Source organism: Ornithorhynchus anatinus, chromosome 18, assembly GCF_004115215.2.
Source record: "Ornithorhynchus anatinus isolate Pmale09 chromosome 18, mOrnAna1.pri.v4, whole genome shotgun sequence".
In the NCBI taxonomy this organism is placed as follows: Eukaryota; Metazoa; Chordata; class Mammalia; order Monotremata; family Ornithorhynchidae; genus Ornithorhynchus; species Ornithorhynchus anatinus.
The window spans coordinates 6,861,441-6,883,367 of NC_041745.1; the positions used below are offsets into that span (position 1 = coordinate 6,861,441).

General features: G+C 41.8%; 1 protein-coding gene across 2 annotated transcripts in view; it reads right to left on the bottom strand.

Moving 5' to 3' along the window:
- Positions 1 to 379: 379 nt before the first annotated feature.
- Positions 380 to 21,927, bottom strand: part of C2CD2 (C2 calcium dependent domain containing 2) — a 50,695-nt gene continuing 29,147 nt past the window's right edge. The window contains exons 9-16 of one of the 2 annotated variants that reach the window (XM_029083406.2): positions 20,969 to 21,033; positions 20,222 to 20,349; positions 17,389 to 17,563; positions 15,906 to 16,019; positions 12,813 to 12,940; positions 11,765 to 12,074; positions 8,833 to 8,869; positions 4,778 to 4,863 (exon numbers count right to left, since the gene is read on the bottom strand). In XM_029083406.2, the coding sequence (XP_028939239.1) occupies positions 8,844 to 8,869; positions 11,765 to 12,074; positions 12,813 to 12,940; positions 15,906 to 16,019; positions 17,389 to 17,563; positions 20,222 to 20,349; positions 20,969 to 21,033 (946 nt within the window). In that variant the 3' untranslated portion in view covers positions 4,778 to 4,863; positions 8,833 to 8,843. Of the gene's footprint in view, positions 4,864 to 8,832; positions 8,870 to 11,764; positions 12,075 to 12,812; positions 12,941 to 15,905; positions 16,020 to 17,388; positions 17,564 to 20,221; positions 20,350 to 20,968; positions 21,034 to 21,927 lie in introns of both variants that reach the window. The other variant, XM_001511343.5, reaches the window with a different exon arrangement.

Consider the following 21,927-nt stretch of genomic DNA (forward strand, 5'->3'; position numbering starts at 1 on the left):
TGTCACAGGAAGACAGAATTAGCCTGTGGCTAGCCATGTTCAGTGACCATAAAATGAAATTACCTTTGAGAGGGAAAAAGTATTTTTAGATCAGCATTCACACCCCACTCAGGGCAAATTCAAACCTATGAACAACAGTTTCATTGATGGGCCAAGATTAAAAAAAACAAAAATCAAAACAGAACATAAGTCTTTTCCTTTAACCTTTTATCCTGACTAGGATCAAGTTCTTCCTCTTAGAGAGGCATCATAGTCAGGGCATAAAGTGTTATGTATTACAATCCTTGAAGCCTAAGGGAATCAATTCATTTAAAGTACATTGCCTGAATCGAAAAGAGAATCTCGGTGTACAGAATCCATCAAATGAAGAGAGGAGTGGTTAAGATTTCATGTATACTTTTATTAAAAAGCTCTTTCATGCTTCCCATCCATATTTATACTAGTAAATCCATGCAGATCGTAACTGCACCCAATTTAGTGAACGGCTGTGAATAAAAGTGCTGTAGAGGATTACAATCAGTAGACAAGTTTTCTCAAAACTTGATTATCAAGCCATTGCACACTCTCAGCAAACTTGGAAGGTTGTGGAAGTGACCTGGAAAAAGCCACAGGCTAATAAACCTATCAGTGGTATGTTCCTGAATGCATTAGGAGTCATGCCACCATATGGAACAGTCCTACCACATTATTAGTATCTCCCCTCTCCCCCTTCCACTTGAGCAGAAAAGTGGAGAAAAATTAAATGAAGGTAACCTGAGTTTTCTTTGCAAAAAAAAATCTGGAATGGCCCTGTCGGTCACTCTAATACCCTGGTTGGTTTGGAGGTCTCAGCACTGGCTGGGTGCTAATAGTTCTAGCTCAGATTTAAAGATGTTCAGCTTGCAGTCATCGTTTCCTGTCATCTTCATCTCTTAACCATCTAACTCCATATGACTTTGAAAAACATAAACCCACTCTTTTTGAGCAAGATGAGGGAGAAGCCAATGAGACCAGGGTTTCAGCCACTGTATAGGCCTAACTGAAAAACTCAGACCCTTCATTCCCAGAGGAATTAGAGGCAAATTATGAGTCCAAAACCAGTTCAGATGAGGTGCTTACACAAAGTGGGAAGTGAGCACCTGTTGAAACCAAATAAATCAAGAGCCAGCCATTTTACAAGTGACGATCACAAGAATGCTTTCTGTCACTTCGAACGGACTGGGTTTGAGTTGGGACTGATGTGTACGATGCCGTGCTCTACAACCCATCTCCAATCAGCTGCCCCATCTAAGCCCTGTAAAAATCTTCACTTTAAGCAGTGAGATAGGGTATTCCTTTAACATCTTTCTGCATCAGTAGATCACCAACTCAGTGAAACTGTTCTGAGGACAATGTGTCCTCCTCCCCCTCCAAGAGAAAGACATTAAACAAAGTAAACATTACACAACAGGGTTATCAGCCCATTAAAACATGTGCGCACCACACTCCCTTTGGATACACAAGGATGGAAACATTATGGGAAGAACACAAATACAATGCTTGACTAATTCCTAGAACCCAAAAAATTCTTTTAAGCCTCTTCAAAAAGGCTTACAAAGCCAAGAGAAGCACATGAAAAAATGTGATCGATTAGTATTTAAAGTTTTGATGTATAATCCCATTTCCAACTTAGCTTCAACTATACATACACACAAACCCCTCCAGAGACAGCAAATCTCCTAATAGGGTAACGACTCGATGTAGACAAATATTCACAGTATCAATATGGGAGCCCTGTCATCCTGCACACAGAGAATCTTTCGGATGATTCCCCAAAACGTAAACCAAAGTGGCTCCAGGACTCAACATTAAAGGAAGCATCTCACATAATGATGTTACTTATTAAGAGCTTGCTATGTGCCAAGCGCTGTGCTAAGTGCTGGGATAAATTCAAGAGTACTCAGCTTGGACACAGTTCCCGTTTGTCATGGGACTCGGTCTAAAACATTATAGGGGGAGATGGGTGTTGGAAAAACATAGTTCAAAACTTCTTTTAAGTCAAGTGGGCGGGGGGAAGGGACTTTCAGTAGGGTTCCAAAAAAAAAAAAATAGCAGGATACTTTGGGAATACCTCAAGTGCTAACCATTTATACAAACACCCTTCTGAGCCTAATGGAATGTGGTACGTACAGGCTAACAAGTAGGATGAAAAATCAGGGCAGCACAAGGGGCATTCAGTAGCTCCTGAAATTGTTAGTAGTACAAAAAAAGTCAGGAAAAAATAAGAAGTAGTTATTTGTGAAGGATAATAACACAGTAGCAAAGAGGTGCAAAAGAAGTAGGGAAGGTGCCCAGTCAATTTTGAATGCAAAGTATGTTTTTACTCCACATTTTAGATGTCTATCAACTGGATATGACCCCGATGTGGGAATTGGCTTTGTGCACATGTTGGCAAATACGGTGTGCGTACTACAACTCAAGCAATTTATCTGACCCTTGAGATTCCTTAGGACCAATAAGCCCTGCATATAGACAACTTAATTATTTTCATTTTAATACCTAGAAAATAAAAGCCAAAAGCCTATCCTCCAAAACTCAATCTGATGTGCTTTCACTCTAGAGTGTTTCGGGATCCCACGTTAAGGCTTGAAAGGCAAGATGTAAAATTTTGGCTAAAATTGTCTTTGGTGTTCAAATATTAGCTGTTGATTCTTAAAGGATCATTTGGTTTAATTTACCTTTTCTGATTCAAGTTCTCTCTCATACCAGTTAATGGCAGTTTAGAAGATATGTTGGTAGCGAGGATACAATAAAGCAAAGAAATAAGTACTGAATCCTAACTTCTCACTTGGTGGTGGGGGGAGGTCGGAAATGGCCGATTTCCCAGTGAGGGATCCTTATGCATTATAATTTATCATGAGACATCTGTAGTGTCTTAGGTTGATTTAGGGTACGGTGTCTTGGAGGATACTGTAGAGTGACAAGGTAGTGAACCCAATATTTTCATAAATATATATTTTTCAAAAATGCAGAATATTTGTTATAAAAAATTAGCTACAATTTTTATTTGTTCATAGAAAATTTCTGCTAATCGATACCCTTCTCTTGCTCTTTCCTCTGGTTATTTATGGAATATAGAAGATGGGTATGGACCAGAAGCCCATTTTAACTAAGTGTATTTGGTGGTACCCCAGAGCTCATCTTTTCTAACTCAAGTACTTGATTTAATTAAAAAAAAAATATTTCCCAGTAATGTCTTTTTAATTATTGAGAAAGATATCAGAACCATACTAAACAGTCACAATCCTTTAACTTAAAACTCTGGTCATTTGTCTTTACTGAACATGTCAATAGAAGAACTGTATGGTGTTTTTTTAACCTCTAGGCGTATTTTAAATAAAGTTAGATTAAAAAAAGAAATTTAAAAATACTAAGAGATAGGCATCTAGGCTACAAAATATTTGTAAATATTGAAATTCTGGGTCCTGATTACAAGATACTCACTAGCTCTGGAAAAAAAATTTAAATCCACTAAAGTGTTCTCAACATCAAAGCTGGAGTTTGAGAGGAGATACCAGAAATTCATGGACAGAAGTGAAAATTTTAATTTTTACCAAAATGATTTTTTTTTAAAAGGCTATTATCTGTGAGACAAAATGATGTTAAGTGTTCTCCAAACTACTCAGTTTGTGGCTTTTGGTAATGTCTGGCAAATGAACTATGGGCTAATGAAGAGTTACCTACATAGGGATAACATGCTGAATTAAATATGTATTATTGCTCGTAGCTTCAATTATGATAGACTTGTTAGGACATTGGCTTGACAAGTATTCTATGTGAATTTAACTACTGCATTGGCAGTATAGCTTTTGATACAGTAGAGAAAAATGTAAAAATACTAAGAACTCTTAAATGCTTTTCATTTGCAAGTAGGCTCAAAGTAAACCTAGAAAAAGATGTTTAGTATCCTATATGCATAGAGTATTAAGTAATTGCATAATTTATCAAGTTTAAGTTATGGCTAATATCAAAGGCAAATCTCCTTCTACATTTTGCCTACTATATCAAATCGCCAATCTATATTCCCATTTTTATTGTTTCTGGACATCTTTTTATCAGCCCCTTTTTTTCTTCACTAAAGGTCTCTCTCTCTCTCCCCACCTCTCCCTCTCCCATATGATAAACCAATTCCAACAGGGCAGAAATGCATAGCCCCAGAGACCTGCCACCTCCTTATGTTAGGGTCCAGATATCTAACACGCAGCACTTCTCAGAGTTTACATTTGGGTCAATGCTGACTCTTCAAAATCAGATTAGATACAGTAAGATTATATCCTTAGCTTAAAAAAAAAAATCAAACCCCTCTTTGCTCCATCACGATCACAAAATTAAATTTTTGGTAGGGAATAAGTTCTCATTGAACATTGTTGGCCTCCAGGCTTTTTGGACATTATCTTCAAAAAGTCCATGCCAAACCCTGTTTTGAGCTCTGGTCTGTCTTCTTTTTTGAAGACTATGGTTTTGGAAAGCAAAGTTAGCCCATTAGGCAGTTTATTACTCCTGGATCACCACATTAGTGGGTTACATTAATGCCTGTCGAATTGTACGTTCACATCTTCTAGTGTTGCCTTGTAAACAGCTGGTCAGTTGACGTGCAAGTTCAAGTAGTCAGCAGCACTGGGCTTTATGTACTGGGATCCACAGAAGTGCCGTTCAATTTACTCTTGCTCCTGTGCTTGGAAAGTATCTTCCTATTCAAAATCCGGGATAGCGTCGCTCCCTTTCTTTGCGCCTCATTTGGCTGCTGGAGGAATACAAGGTCATTGTGGGACTGACTCATCCCGGGATCCTTCTGATGATGTCGCCGTCGGAAGAAGAGTTTCGCCCCCTTCCTTAACATTCCACCTGAAACAGAAAAGGATGGTGGGGGGTGGGGGGAAGAAGAATAAAATGGATTTAGTTGGACCAGGGGACTGAGCTCTTTATTTTGCATTTACTTTGGTTCGTGTTAATGAAAACACCCTTTACCAACTTGGGGTGCTCATATTAGTTACTACTCCTTTAGTATGATGCAGAGACTGTGAGTCTATTGTGGGCAGGGATTGTCTCTCTTTATTGCTGTATTGTACTAATCCGGTGCTCAGCACACTGTAAGTGCTCAATAAATACGACTGAATGAATGAATGAAAAAGAGACTACAGTTGAAACTTGAACTGCCCAAGGACAAGGGTATTCCAGAAACCCTGGAAAGCAGACAAATAACATGGAAACCAAGAATCTCTGAAATGAGCCTCAGGCAGGGTGGTAGCATGATTATCCCACATAAAATGGCCATTTTTCATATCAATGGTTCCTCCCTGTGCTCTACTGAGGAAGTTCTGTTTTTTTCTTTAAATACAATTTTAATGAGACAGAGACTCATTGTATTTGTCATCACCAGTTTGTGCAAGTTCTATAGTTTAGTGGCCACTAATGGACAGAGACCTTGTATTTTCATTGTCCATGCCACATGTGGGCTGACTGGCTTCAGTAGACATTTTTAATAAGGAGCAAGCCACACCCCAAAACCAGTCCATATATGGGCTTTGTGGCTTTATGAAGTACAGATATTAGAAACTTGCAAATAAAAGGAGACCCCAAAATGAGTTTACATAGAAAATATATATGCCTCTATGCCCATCCCCTTCCAACCACTCTTCTTCCCTACCAGTGGAGATTTGGAACAAAAGTGACATATCACTACAGACCTAAGGGTAAAATGTATTTGACATACTTCAGCAAATGCAAAGGAATAATACAGAAGGAATAGGTCACCTGTCTGAAATAAGTTAGGTGAGAAGGAGGGAAATGGATTAGATTGGCTCAAGGGCTCTTCTATGAATCATTTTATAATCAAAAGGTACTGAAGTAAGGGAAGTCTTAATAGGATAGAGCTGGTTCACTTATTAAGATCACCACTTCAGAAAAGAATAGGAATTGATTTTTCAAGAGGATCTTTTGAGGTATCTCAGACAAATGGGGACACTGGAGAAAGGAACATGAAAACAGAGGTGGGAAACCACAGAAATTCCGATCCAAAGACCTCTAAAACGGGGATAGAGAAATTTTTGGCTTCATCCCCAAAAATAGTTGAGATTCCCACATAAAACTATTTTACTTCTTACCACTGGTTCAGACTTAGACAAGTGGGGAGAAGAAAGGGGTACATACAGTTTGACTGGGTTTTTCATGAGGCAAGATGCATTTTAGGGAAAGGATTTTTCCAACTGAAAATTCCTCACCATCCAAATCTTCATGGGGTAAACCTAGCCTTTAACCCCTGGGATTGTTCCAGACTGACCTGGTTGCTGTTTTGGGTACATGTAGAACTCATGGTGACATTCTTTGACATCACTTTAACTGTCTGGCAGCCTGACAATGACTTGCCCAAGGTCACAGAGCAACGACTGCAGCCCAGGTCCTCTGCCTCCCAGACCTGTGGTCTGTCCAGCAGGCCACAATGTCTCCCAATTGAAGCTAAAAAGATTAGGACCAAAGAGCTAGATTTTGCAGTAGGACTGAATTTCTGGTAACATAGCAATATTTTAGATTGGAGAAGCCAAAAAAACACTTTGGGAGCAGGCACAGCCATTTGTTGTTACAATCCATAAAGCAGGCTCTCTCTGGTGGTTTCTGTTCTCTGCCTTCTGAGAAATGTGCCAACCTTTGTGGATTACCCAGCAAGTTCCTGGTCAGAATGGGAGTACCAGATCAGATGAAAAAGCAAATAAACAGCAAAGGGAACAGGCAGAGGTGACTAATTTTTCAAAATGCTTTCAAGCCACCCAACCATACTTAGAAAATGTATCTTAAAAATCCAAAACAATCATCTCTATCCAGATGAGACCAATTAAACTTTTCATAATCTCTGCCTTTAGGTCACGTGAAAAGATAAGATCGTCAAAAAGGATAAAATTATCAATTTTAACCTGCCCAACTTCCAACAGCAAAAACTGCTAAGTCAGGAAGCCTAGAAGAAGCGCAGCCTGGAAAGAGCACAGGACTGAGGGTGCCCGATGCGTGACCATGAGCAAGTCATTTCTCTGTGTTCTGTTTCCTCATCTGCGAAATAGGTATCAAATACCTGTTCTCCCTTTCCTCTTAGACTGTGAGCCCCATACAGGAGAAGGACTATGAGACTGATCTGATTATCTTGCATCTACCCAGTGCTTAGCCCATAGTTAAGTGATTAACAAATACCACATTTATTATGTCAAATGAATGTTAGTATTGAAATACGCACTGGAGGACTCAACTTCCCTTGCAGAAAGGACAACCACAAGGACTTCTTCCTTTCTGTGTTTAAAGAAACGGCAACTTAGGGTCCTTTTTCTTACTGGCTCTCTGATGCACTTCCCCTCTCTCAGTTGGGGACCTGAAATTGGACTCTGAACTATTTTCCACCAAAGAGTTCCAGAGCATGATTTTGCATATTAGTTCTCTGCTCTTGTTCCCTTTCTAACCCAGCAAAGACCGCTCCCCCTATCCACCATTTCTTGCCAAAGTGCTTTTCATAACCACTTCTGACCTTGCTACAGTCTATGTGACCTAAAATTTCCCTCCTGAGCGAACAGGGACACTTTGTCCATCAATCAGGGGTATTTACCGAGTGCTTCCTGTTTCCACTCTAGCGCCTTAACCTGGTCCCACTCCCGGCTCATTTTCTACCACAAGCAGAAGAGTGCCCACATCCTCAACAGAAATTGATTTTGTTTCTTATGCTCAGTTGCTATGTCAGTCACATCACGCATGAGTAAGCCTGGCAGGGTGCATGGAATCCAGGTGACACGTTTTCTATCTGAACTTGACCACCAACAGCTATTGGCTGGGGTCTGCGTGTCTTCTTTTCCTACTGGATTTCTCACACAAATGGTAGAACGGATTCCTAAGGGAGACTGATCAGGAATAGCTAACAGACCACCATTACCCATTTCACAACATTTTTTTCTGGTTCTTAGTGGAAGGTGAAATAACAGCATTGGTCTCGCTGAGAAGCGGTGTGTCCTGATGGAAAGGGCACAAGACCGGGAATCAGGAGAACTGGCTTCTAAACCCAGCACCAGCACTTGCCTCCTGTGTGACCTTGGACAAGCCAGTTAACTTCTCTGTGCCTCAATTTCTTCCTTGTTCTCCCTCTCCCACTTTTAGACTGTGAGCTGTATGTGGGACAGGGCCTGCATCTGAGCTGACTGTCTCTGCCCAGCACTTAGCTCAGTGCTTGGAACATAGTAAGTACCCAACAAATACCAAGCACTTACCATGTGAAATAATCTACATGAGGCCTTGCAAATAAAGCAATATTTTAAGGATTTTTTTGGTACCAGTAAGGAAGCCTGGAAGAAAAAGGAGGGAAGCAGGGAAGAGGAATACAGAGAGAGAAAGGAAAAGAGCTCACCCACCCTCAGCCCCACAAGCATTTATGTAATCTGTAATTTATTTATATGTCTGTCTTCTCCTATAGACTGTAAGCTCCTTGAGGACTAAGCTTCTACTTTAGACTGTAAACCCCCATGGGGGACAGAGACTGTGTCTGACCAAATTAACTTGTACCCACCCCAGCACTTAGAACAGTATTTGACATATAGTAAGCACTTAACAAGTACCAAAGAACACAAACAAACAGGGAATGGGCATATCAACTCTGATGTACTGTCCCAAGTGCTTAGCACAGTGCTTTGCACACAGAAAGTTCTCAGTATATTCTACTGATGGATTGATGGGCTTTTTGAGGTGGTGGCAGACAGCAACTTTAAGCTCTTTACAATGGATGTGTGTTTTGCTCCCAAAAAGGCTACACTTTGTTATAAGAGGAAAAGATGAAAGAAAGAAACTTACTGTGTAGGTAATTAATTCTGGTTGGTATAGCAGTCCTCTAAGTTAACAAAGGAAATGGGTAAAAAAGATGGAATCAGAGAAGTAATAAGAGGTAAAAGAAAACAAACTCTGCAAGAGCAAAACAAGACTGAAAGACAGTATGAGTTTTTGAACGATTTACATTTACATACATGAAGTCTTTCTTTAGAACATCTGGCAAAAAGGTTTTTTTTTTTTTGGTGGAGCAGGGGGAGCAAGGGAAAAAAAACTTTGCCAATACTTTTTCAAAACCAAACCAAAAAAAACCTTAAATTTTGGCAATAGCTTTCCCACAGTAACTTCAGTGTGTCACTGTAGATTATAAAATTTGGGAGCAGGTATCATATATGCTAATTTTATGATACTCTCCCAAGTGTTTAGTATGGTACAATGCAGCCGGTAAGAGCGTAATATATACTAGTTATTAATCAACTAGGACTCACAAAACCGAGGGAGAATGGTTTTATTTTGTAACTAGGAAGGTTCCCGACAGTGTTTTATGGAACCCCAAGCACTTTAGTGCAGCCTTCAAAATTCCTAGTTAATCAATCAAAATGCAGTCTTTGAATCCAGGTGAGAGCCACACTGAATCCTTCAGAGAAAGATTCAGTTCTTCACATTTTGCTAAGAATATAAGACTGTTGGGTGAGATAACCCTAAGTTGTTGAGCACACAGCCCATGGTGAGCGCTCAATCAATCAGTGGTACTTTCTGAGCGCTTACTGTGTGCACTGTACTAAATCCTTGCTGATAAACATGATCTCTGCCATCAGAAAGCTTATGAAGCTTACTGTAAACTCAATAAATGTTTAAAACTCTATCAGACTCTGCAATATCATGATCTAGTATGGAAACTATCCATTTATGTGGAGAGTTTGCAATTGGATTAATCAACTATCACTGGAATGAATGTATTCTAAAGAAAAAAAAAACCCCTGCCAAATATGTTCTCTCCTAACCCTCTATTCTATGCAGCATGAAACGCTCTATGTTTAAGCAGGAAAAAAGATGCATTCCAGGAGACAAGTCTGTAGAATGGGAGAGGCTACCACATGCTGAAACCAAGTTCCATAAGCACTTCCTGCTGGCCAGTCGATATAGCCACTCAAGCCTTTTATGGAGCTGTTCATCCACTTGCCATTTCAAGAAAAAGACCCAAACAGACAGCTGCTAACAGAAGCAACAATGCAAAAACACAAAGAGAAGAGCAAACTGTCAAAACCAAGGACCATGAAGACGATGGGCTCCATCCCCATGCAAGTCTCTGGCATTTTCAGAACAAGCAAAGGAGGGGCCGACCACAGCCAGGTCGGGAAAGTGTAAGTTTGGTTTCAAGCTAAGATGGTTGGGGGCAAAGAGGGGAGGGAGCGGGATACGCAGAGGCTTTTTGGCAGCTAGGCAGAGGTCAGGGTGACAGTGCACCTTCTTATCCCATGCACTCCCAGAGAGTCTTCTGTCCTCTGGCCCTTCAGCCCACTGCATGTACCAGCCTGGGGCCAGATGGGTGAGGGCTCCGAATACCACACCCTGACATGGCTCATAAGAGGGTGAATCCAAAGCTTATCTCAAATAGAACAATTTGCTAGAGAGAGAGAGAGAGATAGGGGAGCAGTACAGGTGGGGTGAGGGGAAACCAGCTGAAGCAGGTCCCCCAAATTCATGTTCCAGGGCCAGATACATACTCTGGGCAAGGCAGTCGATCCCTCAAAAGAGCAGCAAGTGGGTTAGTTTTTGTTTCACACACATAAATACACACCAAAAGATAACGACCACTTTTTTTTTCTCCCAAACACTGGTATTGCAGGGAAGAAGACAGGATGATAAAAACCAGAAAGTGGAAAGGATAATAAGAACTGAAGCATTGTAAGCATGGGCCTAATGCAACAGGAACGAGTGGATGAACACTCAAGAGGGCATACGGGGAGCCAGAAAAAGGAAGGAAAGAGAGAGAAACAGCAGAATGTGGCTTACCAAGTTGTACCGGATACTGGAAGTGAGACGAATCCTAACATTGAAATGCAAAGGAAGCAATTTTCCACGAAAAGGAGGGGCTGCCTGGGATGTGTGAAGTAGAAGCCAGGACCCCAGGTCTGGGCTCAGCAAGCTAGGACCAAGTTCTCTTCCCCTCCATTTCTGCATCTCCAAGGCATACTTACCATTCCCGACTCAAAGTGCCCTCGGGAATTATCATACAGAACAGGGATGGTCTTGAATGAAAAGCCCTAAGGAAGTGGCACCACGATTGCATTTGGGAGAAACACGGCTCAGTGGAAAAAACACTGTCCTGGGAGTTAGAGGACCTGAATTCTACTCCCAGTTCTGCCACTTGCCTGCTTTATGACCTTGGCCAGATCACAACTCCTATGGGCCTCAGTTTTCTCTTTTGTACAATCGGGATTCAAAACCTGTTCTCCCTCCTAATTAGACTGTGAGCTCCATGTGAGACCGGGACTGTGTCTGACCTGATTGTCTTGTACCCACCCCAGTGCTTAGTACAGTGATTGGCACATAGTGAGCACCTAATTCCAATACTATTATCATTATTATTTTGGGGGATGTTCCTTATTAAGGTTTTTGCCATGGGAACTCGCACCTCAGCAAATCCAGTAATGTGTCAGCACCCCAATCAAGATTCATAATTCTGAAGTTCATGAACTCCATTTCTTCACAAAGTGTGCTGCCACCACTTATGGTTATATTACTGGTCATTTTAACCTGCCAGACTTCTATGATGCTCAGATATCTGGTTTGGACAACTCCTTGTAGTTCTAATTAGGCAAAAGTCAACAGAAGGAGCGGAGGAAGAAAACTGGAATAGAGAATGGGGGTTAGAGGAACTACAGTGGAGAAATGTGTAGAGGCAAATCTGTATGAAAGTAGCCAAGAGAGCCAAGGGGGAAGAGGAAGATGGTACCTTTGGGTTTCTTTAGAACTCCTGGCTCAGAGACACTTAACGAACTTCCAGACATCTCTTCAACATCCTGGTCTGACTGGATATTACTGTTCCACTCCCCAGATGGGATGTCCTTCTCCGACTCCCAGTCACTGAGTTCATTTCCCTGGGGATCCAGGGCAGGTAGAGTATGGGTCGACAGTTTTTCATCGGCAGGGTCAATGGCCACAGCCTCCCCGTGAGGAAAAGGGGCTTCCTGTTGGCCTGGGCTGTCCATTGTGGCCGCATAGTCCAGCATCAATGCAGCTTCACTGTCCTGAGTTAATGAGGTCTGCCAAAACCACAAAGAGCAATCATTCAGGAGGAAGTAGGGGTAAAGGGACATTTGGGAGGCAGAAATGGGCAAGGGAAAGAGGAGAAGGTTTGGTGGGAGACTGTGTTCATTAATTAATTAAATTAACTGTGGTATTTGTTAAGCACTTTCTCTGTTTCAAGCAATGTCTAAACACTGGGGTAGCCATAAGTGAATCAGATCAGACCTTCCCTATCCCACAAGGGGCTTTACAGACTAAGTAGGAGGGAGGACAGATAGTTAATCCCCATTTTAAAGGTGAGGTAACTGGAGCACAGGAGTTAGGTGACTTGCCCAAGGTCACAGAGCAGGCATGTGGAGGAGCCGGGATTAGAAACTAGGTGCTCTGATTCCCAGGCCCATGCTCTTGCCACTAGGTCAAATTGCTTTCCTGTTCATTAATTTTATCATTTATCATCAATTTTTCTAAGTTTCCATTTGCTTGGAGGGGGAGATTTCACAAATTCATTAACAACACTGATTAATTGGCTAACTGATAGGTGTGGGTAGGGAGTAGGGTTTGAATATTTGTAATAGGGGCTTACTGTAACATGATCAAGTGTCTATCTCAGTTTCTACAGAGGAAGTAGGGAGAAAAAAGAAGCATGGGAATTTTCACACATGTAAAATGTCACCGAGAGACTGAGACAAGCTTATAACCACAAACACAGATACACAAACACAAAGCATTAAATAAGGATGATTGTCCAAATTCACCTTTGACACCCCTGATATGATAAGAGTGCTCTTCTTCCTGGGAGACTTGAGTTTCAGCTTTGAAGATTCACTCAGCTGTCGAATAGCTACTTCGGCCACTGGATCGGAACCATTCAATACCAAAAGCTCTGTGGAAAGGGAAAATAGGATTTGGTAAACAGGGCAAAAAGCTACCACTATAGGTTATTTCAGCCCTGACTGAAAAGTTTCAGATCTCTTCAGAGACCTGGGATGAGTAAACCTGGGAGTCTTAGCTCAATTCGCTGTGGGAGTGGTGGCCCCCATCACCCGAGAAGCAGTGTGGCTTAGCGGAAAGAGCATGGGCTTGGGAGTCAGAGGACGTGGCTTCTAACCCGGGCTCCGCCACTTTTCAGCTGTGAGCAAGTCACTTAACTTCTCTGTGCCTCAATTACCTCATCTGTACAATGGGGATTAAGACTGGGCCCCACATGGGCCAACCTGATTACCAGTGCTAAGAACAGTGCACAGCACATAGTAAGCGCTGAACAAATACCATTATTATGATTATGCCTTCTACACTGCTCTCCAAAATTAACGATACAAATTCAAGTCAAACTCAGGGAGTGAAGAGAGGGTCAGAGAAAACTGGCATGGCCAGAAGGGGGCAGAGTCAGTACAGACACAGGCATGCGGACCAGGATGGGGATGAGGTTGGGGCCCAAAACACAACATACCTAATGGAGAATAAGACAGGTGGAAGTTACAATAGTGATCTACCTTCCCCATTAGGACAGTACGGTAGATCACTAAGCGTTCTGAAGGTCCCAGAAGCCAAAACAGTGGCAGCAGAACAAAGAGAGCAGAAATAAGCAGAACAGGGAGGAGGGCTTGGGGGAGATTCATATGCAAAGAGTAAAATCTTTGAGATACACAAGCTATACGGTGCCAGGAGTGAAGCAAAACCAGGCTGTATTGGGGAGCTGCAGAACTAACAGATCCTAGCAATGCATTTAAAAAAATCTGCGGTGGACAGTATTTATGCCTAGAAATCCCCATTTCTTCAGAAATTTGACTTGTTCCAGAAAGGAACAATTTAGTGGACTAAAATCTAAAAGAGGGTCTTCAGGAGGTTGCAGCATTCAGTAGGAAAAGAAATTGTCCCACAGTTTAGCAGTTTTACCTGCTCAGAATCTGGTGAGAGGATTTATAAGCTAGGAGTCCAGAGATTTGGGGGATGGTATTCAGATCTGGAAACAATATTCCATTTGTGGATTCTTGCAACATATCAGTTCAAGTTTTGAAATAAGAAGGCAATTGTACAATTTATTGCTGGAAATTTGGGAATTACAAACATGTTTAATGTCTGTATAATTTGCCTCAGGAAGGTGGTGTAAATATATTGAGGGCAAATTTCAAGAAGTATTTGAAGGCTTAGAAAAGGTAGGAAGCTATAAAATTGAGTTTGAAGATTAATTTTGGCCATAAGTGCTCAAAGGAATGTATCATTAACTTGAGGGAAAAATTTTAAGAGGAACTTAGAATACCAAGGAATGTAAAAAGAAACACGCTACATTCTTTAGTAATAGCAGGGGAAAATGATGGCTCTCTTAGATTGCATTTAGATCCCAAAGAACTAAATAGATATATTAAAAAAAGTCATTTTCCCCCATCCTAGGAGAGATGAAATGTTTGGTCAAATGGCAGGGCCAAATGCATTTCCTCTCTGGAAGCATCTTTAGGGTCCCAACAGATTCATTGGAAGACTTTGGGAAGCCAATTCGGTAGACACTATTTTCCAAAACTACCATTTGGACTGTACTCTGCTCATACTGAGGTTTTTCAAAACGCCCATAAAACAAATATTGCAAGATGTAAAAAAAGTACAAAAGTTTAACTGATGACATTGTTTTGGGACACATTATTACAGGACCTGGACAAAAGACTAGAATTCACATGGGTTAAAATTTATGTGAAGAAGAAACTGAAGTAAATGTAAATTGGGTTTGAAAAAAATTTCATGTTTAGGGGAAAACTGGCTGGCACGGTTGTGTGATATTTGGTAAACACAGAATATAGGTAATTACAAGCATGACTGTTCCAAAAGACATGGAAGTGTTACAGAAAATATCAGTCATGTGTGGAACTGCAGATAAAACACTGAAGGTCTTAACTAAAAAAAAAATGCAGTGGTGTTGCGGGGAGTTAGACAGCTTGAAAGAGTCCCAGCACGAAGGTATTCTGATATTGGGATAAACAAAAGCACAGAGCAAAAGCTCCATCTGATAAGCAATAAAATGAGAAGTGCAACAAATCTAAGAAACCATTATACCATTTGTAAAGAGATATCAAAATCCAAAATATACATGCATTTTATTTGCAGGTTACTAAAGTAGGATTTTATTAATAATAATAATTGTGGTATTTGTTAAGCACTTAGTATGGGCCAGGCACTGTACTGAGTGCTGGGGTGGATATAAGCAAATCAGGTTGGACACAGTCCCTGTCCCACTTGGGGTTCACATTCTCAATTCCCATTTTACAGATGAGGTAACTGAGCCACAGAGAAGTGAAGTGACTTGCCCAAGGCCACTCAGCAGACAGATGGTGAAGCCAGGATTAGAACCCATGGACCTTCTGACTCCCAGACCCATGCTCTATCCACTACACCATGAATGTGCTTATAAATGGAGAACTACCAAATTGTAAGACTCAATCAATCCATCACTAATATTGAGAGCTGGCTGTCTACTGAGTATTGTACTAGATGCTTTGGAGAGGACAACAGAGTTAAAATAAGAAGAAGAATAATTGTGGTATTTGTAAAGCACTTACAATGTGCCAGGCACTGTACTAAGCGCTCGGATGGATACAAGCAAATTGGGTCAGACAGTCCCACAGTCTTAATCGCCATTGTACAGATGAAGGAACTGAGGCACAGAAGCTAAGTGACTTGCCCAAGTTCTCACAGCAGACAAGTGGTGGAGGCGGAATTAGAACCCAGGTCCTTCTGATCCCCAAGCCCGAAGTCTAGGCCACGCTGTTTCTCTGACAAGATCCCTATGGTCAGGGAGTTCTCATTAAACTCCTCAGCTGTTTCAAAAGGTAAACAATGGTCTCAATCAGTCTCATTACCTGTATCTGAAGAAGATAAAGTTTTACTGACTGGAGCACTGTGGCAAGAAATTGCTTGGACTGATATATCTTTTTCGATCACCTTCACTTTAATGGGAGTTTTCACAGGAGAATCTGCCAAACAAAATGCTTAATTATAAATAGCATTCAATTGGAATTTGTAGCTTCATTTAAAAAAATCTGCAGATTTCAGTTTATAATTTGTGTTATCAATTAGGGCAAAATTCTCATTTTACAACCATGTAAAATCAGGGTGCTCTGACTTCAGGCCTAGTTGGTCTCCTTACACAGTACAGTGCTCTGCACACTGTAAGCGCTCAATAAATACGATTGAATGAATAAATTCCCAGTGGTGAAGTAAGAGTGGAGGGTGGGGAATGGGAGAGAAGAGGAAAGGAAGTGGTGTTACACAAGCTCTGGGATCTGAGCTCCCCTGCCGGAATATAATCCCTACTATCGGACTGGCTTGAAACTGTGCTAAATGTGAAAAGGATTATAGCAAAAATGCATCTTTAAGACTTGCAAATATCACATTAAAAAAAAATCACACAACCCACAGAGAACTGGCAGATTGACAAATATAACACTCTCAGGCATTCAAAGCAATCGGAATGTAGCCTATTTCAGGTTACCGGTGTTCACGCCGCTCTTAGTTCTCAACAGCTAGAGGAGCCTTGTTTCAAAGGTTTTCAATTCAATTTGCCGCCGAGATAGCGTTCATAAACACTTTGAACAGTGTTCAAGTTTTCCCCCTCAAAGGCAACTGCTGCAAACAGGTCTGATTGGACTTGAAGTACAGGCCTGGTCTACAGTTCTCCAATTCGTTTGCCACCTCACGAGGATTCAGGTTACTTTTGATGGCTCTGGACTGTGTGAGAATTAGTTGGCCTAACAGAACACAGGGACTGCTTTGTTTCTTTGAGAAAGAGGAGGGCAGGAAGCCTCTGACCTCCATCATCTCTGATGACACTGCTAACAACATTTTTGAGAGGGTTAACTGTCAACATTATTTTCTTGTATGGAGATAGTTGTGTGTGTGTGTTGATGGGGGCAGTCCTCAGGGGAGAGTGGGTGACTGATTGAAACCTTGCACCTGCAGGGGGGCAGTTCCTAAAAACAGCTAAAAGTCTCTTCTAAGCAATGTGGAGTGGATATTTTTTCTTAACGGTATTTGTTGAGCGCTATGTGCCAGGCCCTGTACTAAGCCCAAGTGTGGATAACAAGATAATCAGGATGGACACAGTTCACGTTCCACATGGGGCTCACAGTCTTAATCCCCATTTTACGGATGAGGTAACTGAAGCAGGGAGAATTTAAGTGACTTGCCCAAGGTCACAGAGCCGACAAGTGGTGGAGCTGGGATCAGAACTCAGGTCCTCTGACTCCCAGGCCCCAGCTTTGTCCCTTAGGCCATGCCACTTCACCTGCTTTTCTTTATCTCCAGCGTCAGGAACCCTGAAAGAGCCTGAACGTTTTCACTCACCAGAGTTCAGTGCCGACGACCGCCCCAGATCCACACGTGGTTTGGTTTTCACAGCAGTTACAGTAGTGACCACAGTTCCACAGGGCATTACTGTCCGGTCCTTTTCTACTTTTGCAGCAGGAATAGGGAAAGGACCTTGCCAGGACTTTGACTCGTTGGGTTCTATATAAGAGAACTGGAGAAAAGTCATGCATTTTAAACTACTTCACTATGAATTTGAGACTCTAAGCACTGCTAGACTGGACCAGACCAATGGTCCATTCAATCAAAGGTATTTATTGAGCCCTTATGGTGTGCATAGCACTGTGTCAATCAATTGTACTTGAGTGCTTACTGTGTGCAGAGCACTGTACTAAATGCTTGGGAGAGTACAATATAACACTTTCCCTGCCCAGAGCAAGTTACAATCTAGAGGGAGCTTGGGATAGTACAAAAGAGTTAGTAGACAAGTTCCCTGCCCAAGGGGACCTTAGAGTCTAGAGGGGGAAGCAGACATTAATATAAATTAATAAATACACAGAGAAATAGTTTTGGCTTAGTGCACAGGATTGGGAGTCAGAGGACCTGGGTATTCCAGCTCTGCCACTTGTCTGCTATGTGACTTCAGGCAAGATACTTAACTTCTCTGTGCCTGTTACCCCATCTGTAAAATGTAGATTAAGACTGAACCCTAAGTGGAACAGGATCTGGGTCCAACCTGATTATCTTGTATCTACTCCAAGGCTTACAGTGTCTGGTGCACAGTAAGCGCTCAACAAATACCATGAATAAATACATAGATAAATCCTCCCAAAATCATCTCTGACACTGGCAAAAGGATGCTGGGAGGGTTGTGTGTTGGTTGCCGTGACATTCATTTTAATGCCTAATATTCTTAATTTTTCCTTCTAAGTAGCCTATCATTCATCATTCTATTTAACTCCACTACTGCTTTTTAACACCCCTTTCTGTTCTATATCTCACTTTCCCTCTGAGCCATCATTGACTTCTCCCTGAATTTACATCCTCCTCAAACCTATATTTTATGTTCACATAACTTTCTGTAGTTATGAAGTTCAAGCACTCTCCCCTGCTGGGGAAGATATCTTTCTATTATCACTCCCATTAACATTAAAAGTTCCTCATATATATCCACACGTCCACAGATATCACCCTTGGAACTGAAGAGGACACAAGGGTGTCATTCCCACCACAGGTGGGTATGGCTGGATCAATGGTACGGAGTGCTTACTTTGTGCAGAGCACTGTACTGAGCACTTGGGAGAGTACAATACAATCAAGTTGGCAGGCACATTCCCTACCCACAATGAGCTTACAGTCTAAAGGGGGAGAGAGACATTAATATAAATAATTTATAGGATATGATCTGTAGATATGTACGTAAGCGTGAAAGAGGCCAATGACTGTCCAATAGTCCTTGCCTTCTGTTAGCAAGAAAAGCTTTAAGATACACTTCTTACATAGCACCTCTGAGAATAATGCCTGAAAAAACAACTACCCTTTTGTGAAGGAAAGATATTCCAGTTCAGTAATAATAATAATTATTATGGTATTTGTTAAGTGCTTACTATGTGCCAAGCACTGTTCTAAGCACTGGGGTAAATAGAGGATAATCTGGTTGTCCCACATGGGGCTCATGCTTTTAATCCCCAGTTTACAGATGAGGTAACTGAGACACAGAGAAGTTAAGTGACTTGCCCAAGGTCACACAGCAGACAGGTGGCAGAGCCAGGATCAGAACACATCTTCTGACTCCCAAGCCCGTGCTCTTTCCACTAAGCCAGCCCCGTGGCTATTATAACTCCAGCTACCACTAGGAATATGTCTCTAGAAATTATGTGCAAAGATTTTAGTTCATTCTCTTACTTCTTTTGGTACTAGACATTGGTGTTTTATATCTTCCTGGGTATTTTGTACTTGTGTTTGCCCTGTCTAACCCCGTTAAACTGTAAACTCATGCTCTGTTCTCAGCAGACTGCTCATGCTCTGTTCCCCTCTAGATTGTAAACTCCGATTTATTGTACTCTCCCAAGCACTCTATACAGTGCTCTGCACACAGTAAGTGTTCAAAAAATACTGTTGTTTGAATAGGCATTTGTTAAATTGTTCAGCCAAAGGTATTCAACACTACTGAGAGCTGTATGCAGAGCACTGAACTTAAGCACTTGGTAGAGTACACTAAAACAGAGTTGGCAGACATGTTCCCTGCCCACAGTGAATTTACAGTCTAAAGCAGGGAGACGGGAAGGCAAGTGACCGTAACTGAGGTGGAATTAGTGCTCAGAGTTATCAGTGGGCACTGCTACGCATTCCTGCATTTTGGCTTTGAGCCAGCCCCCCTACAAAGAGACCATAGCTGCAAGGGAGGAGGAGTCTGAGTCCTGTTTCTGAGCTTGACATAGGGACCTGAAGAGTCCTCCTGATGCTAATCCATGGCGGGAAATGAGAGCCAGATACCCCACCACACCTGAACAGCAGCACGACCAGAGAGCAGGTAAGTGACAAAAATCACCAGATCCACTTTGGCCTTTCGAAAGTTCAACTTGAGCACTGGGTAGGATATCGAAATGTAAGAGACCGAAATAGCCCTATCCAATACGCTCCTGAGACACTGCCGGAGTCTGGAAGGAGCCCTCTATCTATCACGTTTTGAAAAATGCAGTCAGAAAAATAAAACAAGTTCAAACACCTATTCTGAGATTCGCTCCTTGTTTCCACTAAGGAAGATAGGAACAGATTAAATCTGGAGAAGTGACAGGCAGTTCATGCGCAGCTCAATCCCTCCAGGCCTTTGACTGGGAATATGGCCATGCCAAAGGGGCGGATGTCCTACCTCGGCAGTGACCGATCCCAAAACGGGGCTTTTGTCGCCAGACACGTTGATCAGGGCAAAGCTCTGGGGTCCAGAAGGCTGTTTCTTGAACAAATCCAGAGGAATGGTTGCCAGAGCAAAGAACGGACCTAAAATAAAACGGAAGATACACAGTGAGAGCTATTAATTGTTCACGGTTAGAGTTGTTTGGTTGTGGACAGGAATCCGGATTACGATGAAGTCTTTACCACTTTGGTTCAGAAGTCCAGGAGTATTTACTGAAGAGCTCCCTTAAAACTTCTAATGGGGCCCACGTTGTTCTTGTCCCATAGGGTGGGGGTGAGGTGAGTTACGATGGTGACTGGCAGAAGCGATCACAGAGATCCTGAATCAGTCAACTTCACTCCTTGTGCCGAACTGACGACACCCAAGGAAACTCCACCCAAACAGCACACCCTTTCACAGAAAATTAGTTCTCATTCCCAAGGGCTAAGACTGTGTCAGCACAAAACCACATGAAAATTCTCAGGGGAAAATGATCCAGTTGCAAAGTCCTGCTTCTGCTCCATCACCCTAGCTGTATTTGCTGGCATAGGTACACATTAATTCAGTTGGGCACAGTCCCTCTCTTGCATTTGGGAAGTAGTCTCACAGTCGAAATGGGAGGGGAGCATTTTAGTCTATGAGACTCTGAGTCTGTGCCTCAGTTTCCAGAACAGCTACTGAAAGTATATCCCAGGACATCAATAAGCAGTTGCTAATATTTACCTTCTGAGGACTTCCCATCTTCTGAAATATGCAGTTGTAACTCCTTTGATTTGGCATTTAATTCACTGTGGAAAGAGTAAAATGGTCAGCCTTCACTCTTCACACTGGAATGGATTAACTCTTAATGACAATAATAATGGCATTTGCTAAGCACTTACTATGTGCTAGGCCTGTATTAAGCACATTGGATACTGTCCTACTGGTATCAAGAAAATTTCTTCCCCGCTCTCGTTCTTCCACTGAATTCACTAAGCTGACCTTAAACAAATAGTGTTTAAACATTTACATCTATGCTAGAGTAGGAATGGCCAATCTTCCTGGAGAAAGGAACACTAACATGATTATCTTGGCTAGGGAGGAAGAGTCAAGCAAATGGGGCCACAAACTTTATGTCACGATGGAAAGCACCATACTTAGCCTCAGGCTTTGGTTACATACCAATTTCCACGGCTCTAAGGAAGTAGAGATTTGTTCCTTTGACAAAGCAAAGCTTCAGGAAGGGACTTCCCTCTCAGAGGCTCTTTTCTGGACCGAGCCCTATTGTGCTTCCATAGCCATTTCTCAGTGTTTTACATTCAGTACTTTCCTCTAGTTCTTTTAAATTAAATATGCATGTATTCTAAACGGGCTAAAATGGATGCATGTATTTTTAGGATACTTACTATAATGACCATTTGGAATGGGTTCAAATGGAATCTTTGCATTGTAACTGGGAACTCCGAATTGTTCCTAGGCTTCCTGGTAGCTCCTTGTGAGTTTCACATAGGAAAAAGCCCTCAGGTTACTTCCTTCATTGTCCCTTTGAACTGATTTGCGTTTCAAGTTTCCCTTGATAAAGCTGATATTTTGTTAAAAGGAAGGCAGCAAGCCTAATATGAATTCAATCTTGAATTTGAGTTCACTTTAAAATTATTATATGGCGGGGGGAAGGGTGGGGGGACAGTGGAGTCAGGCAATTT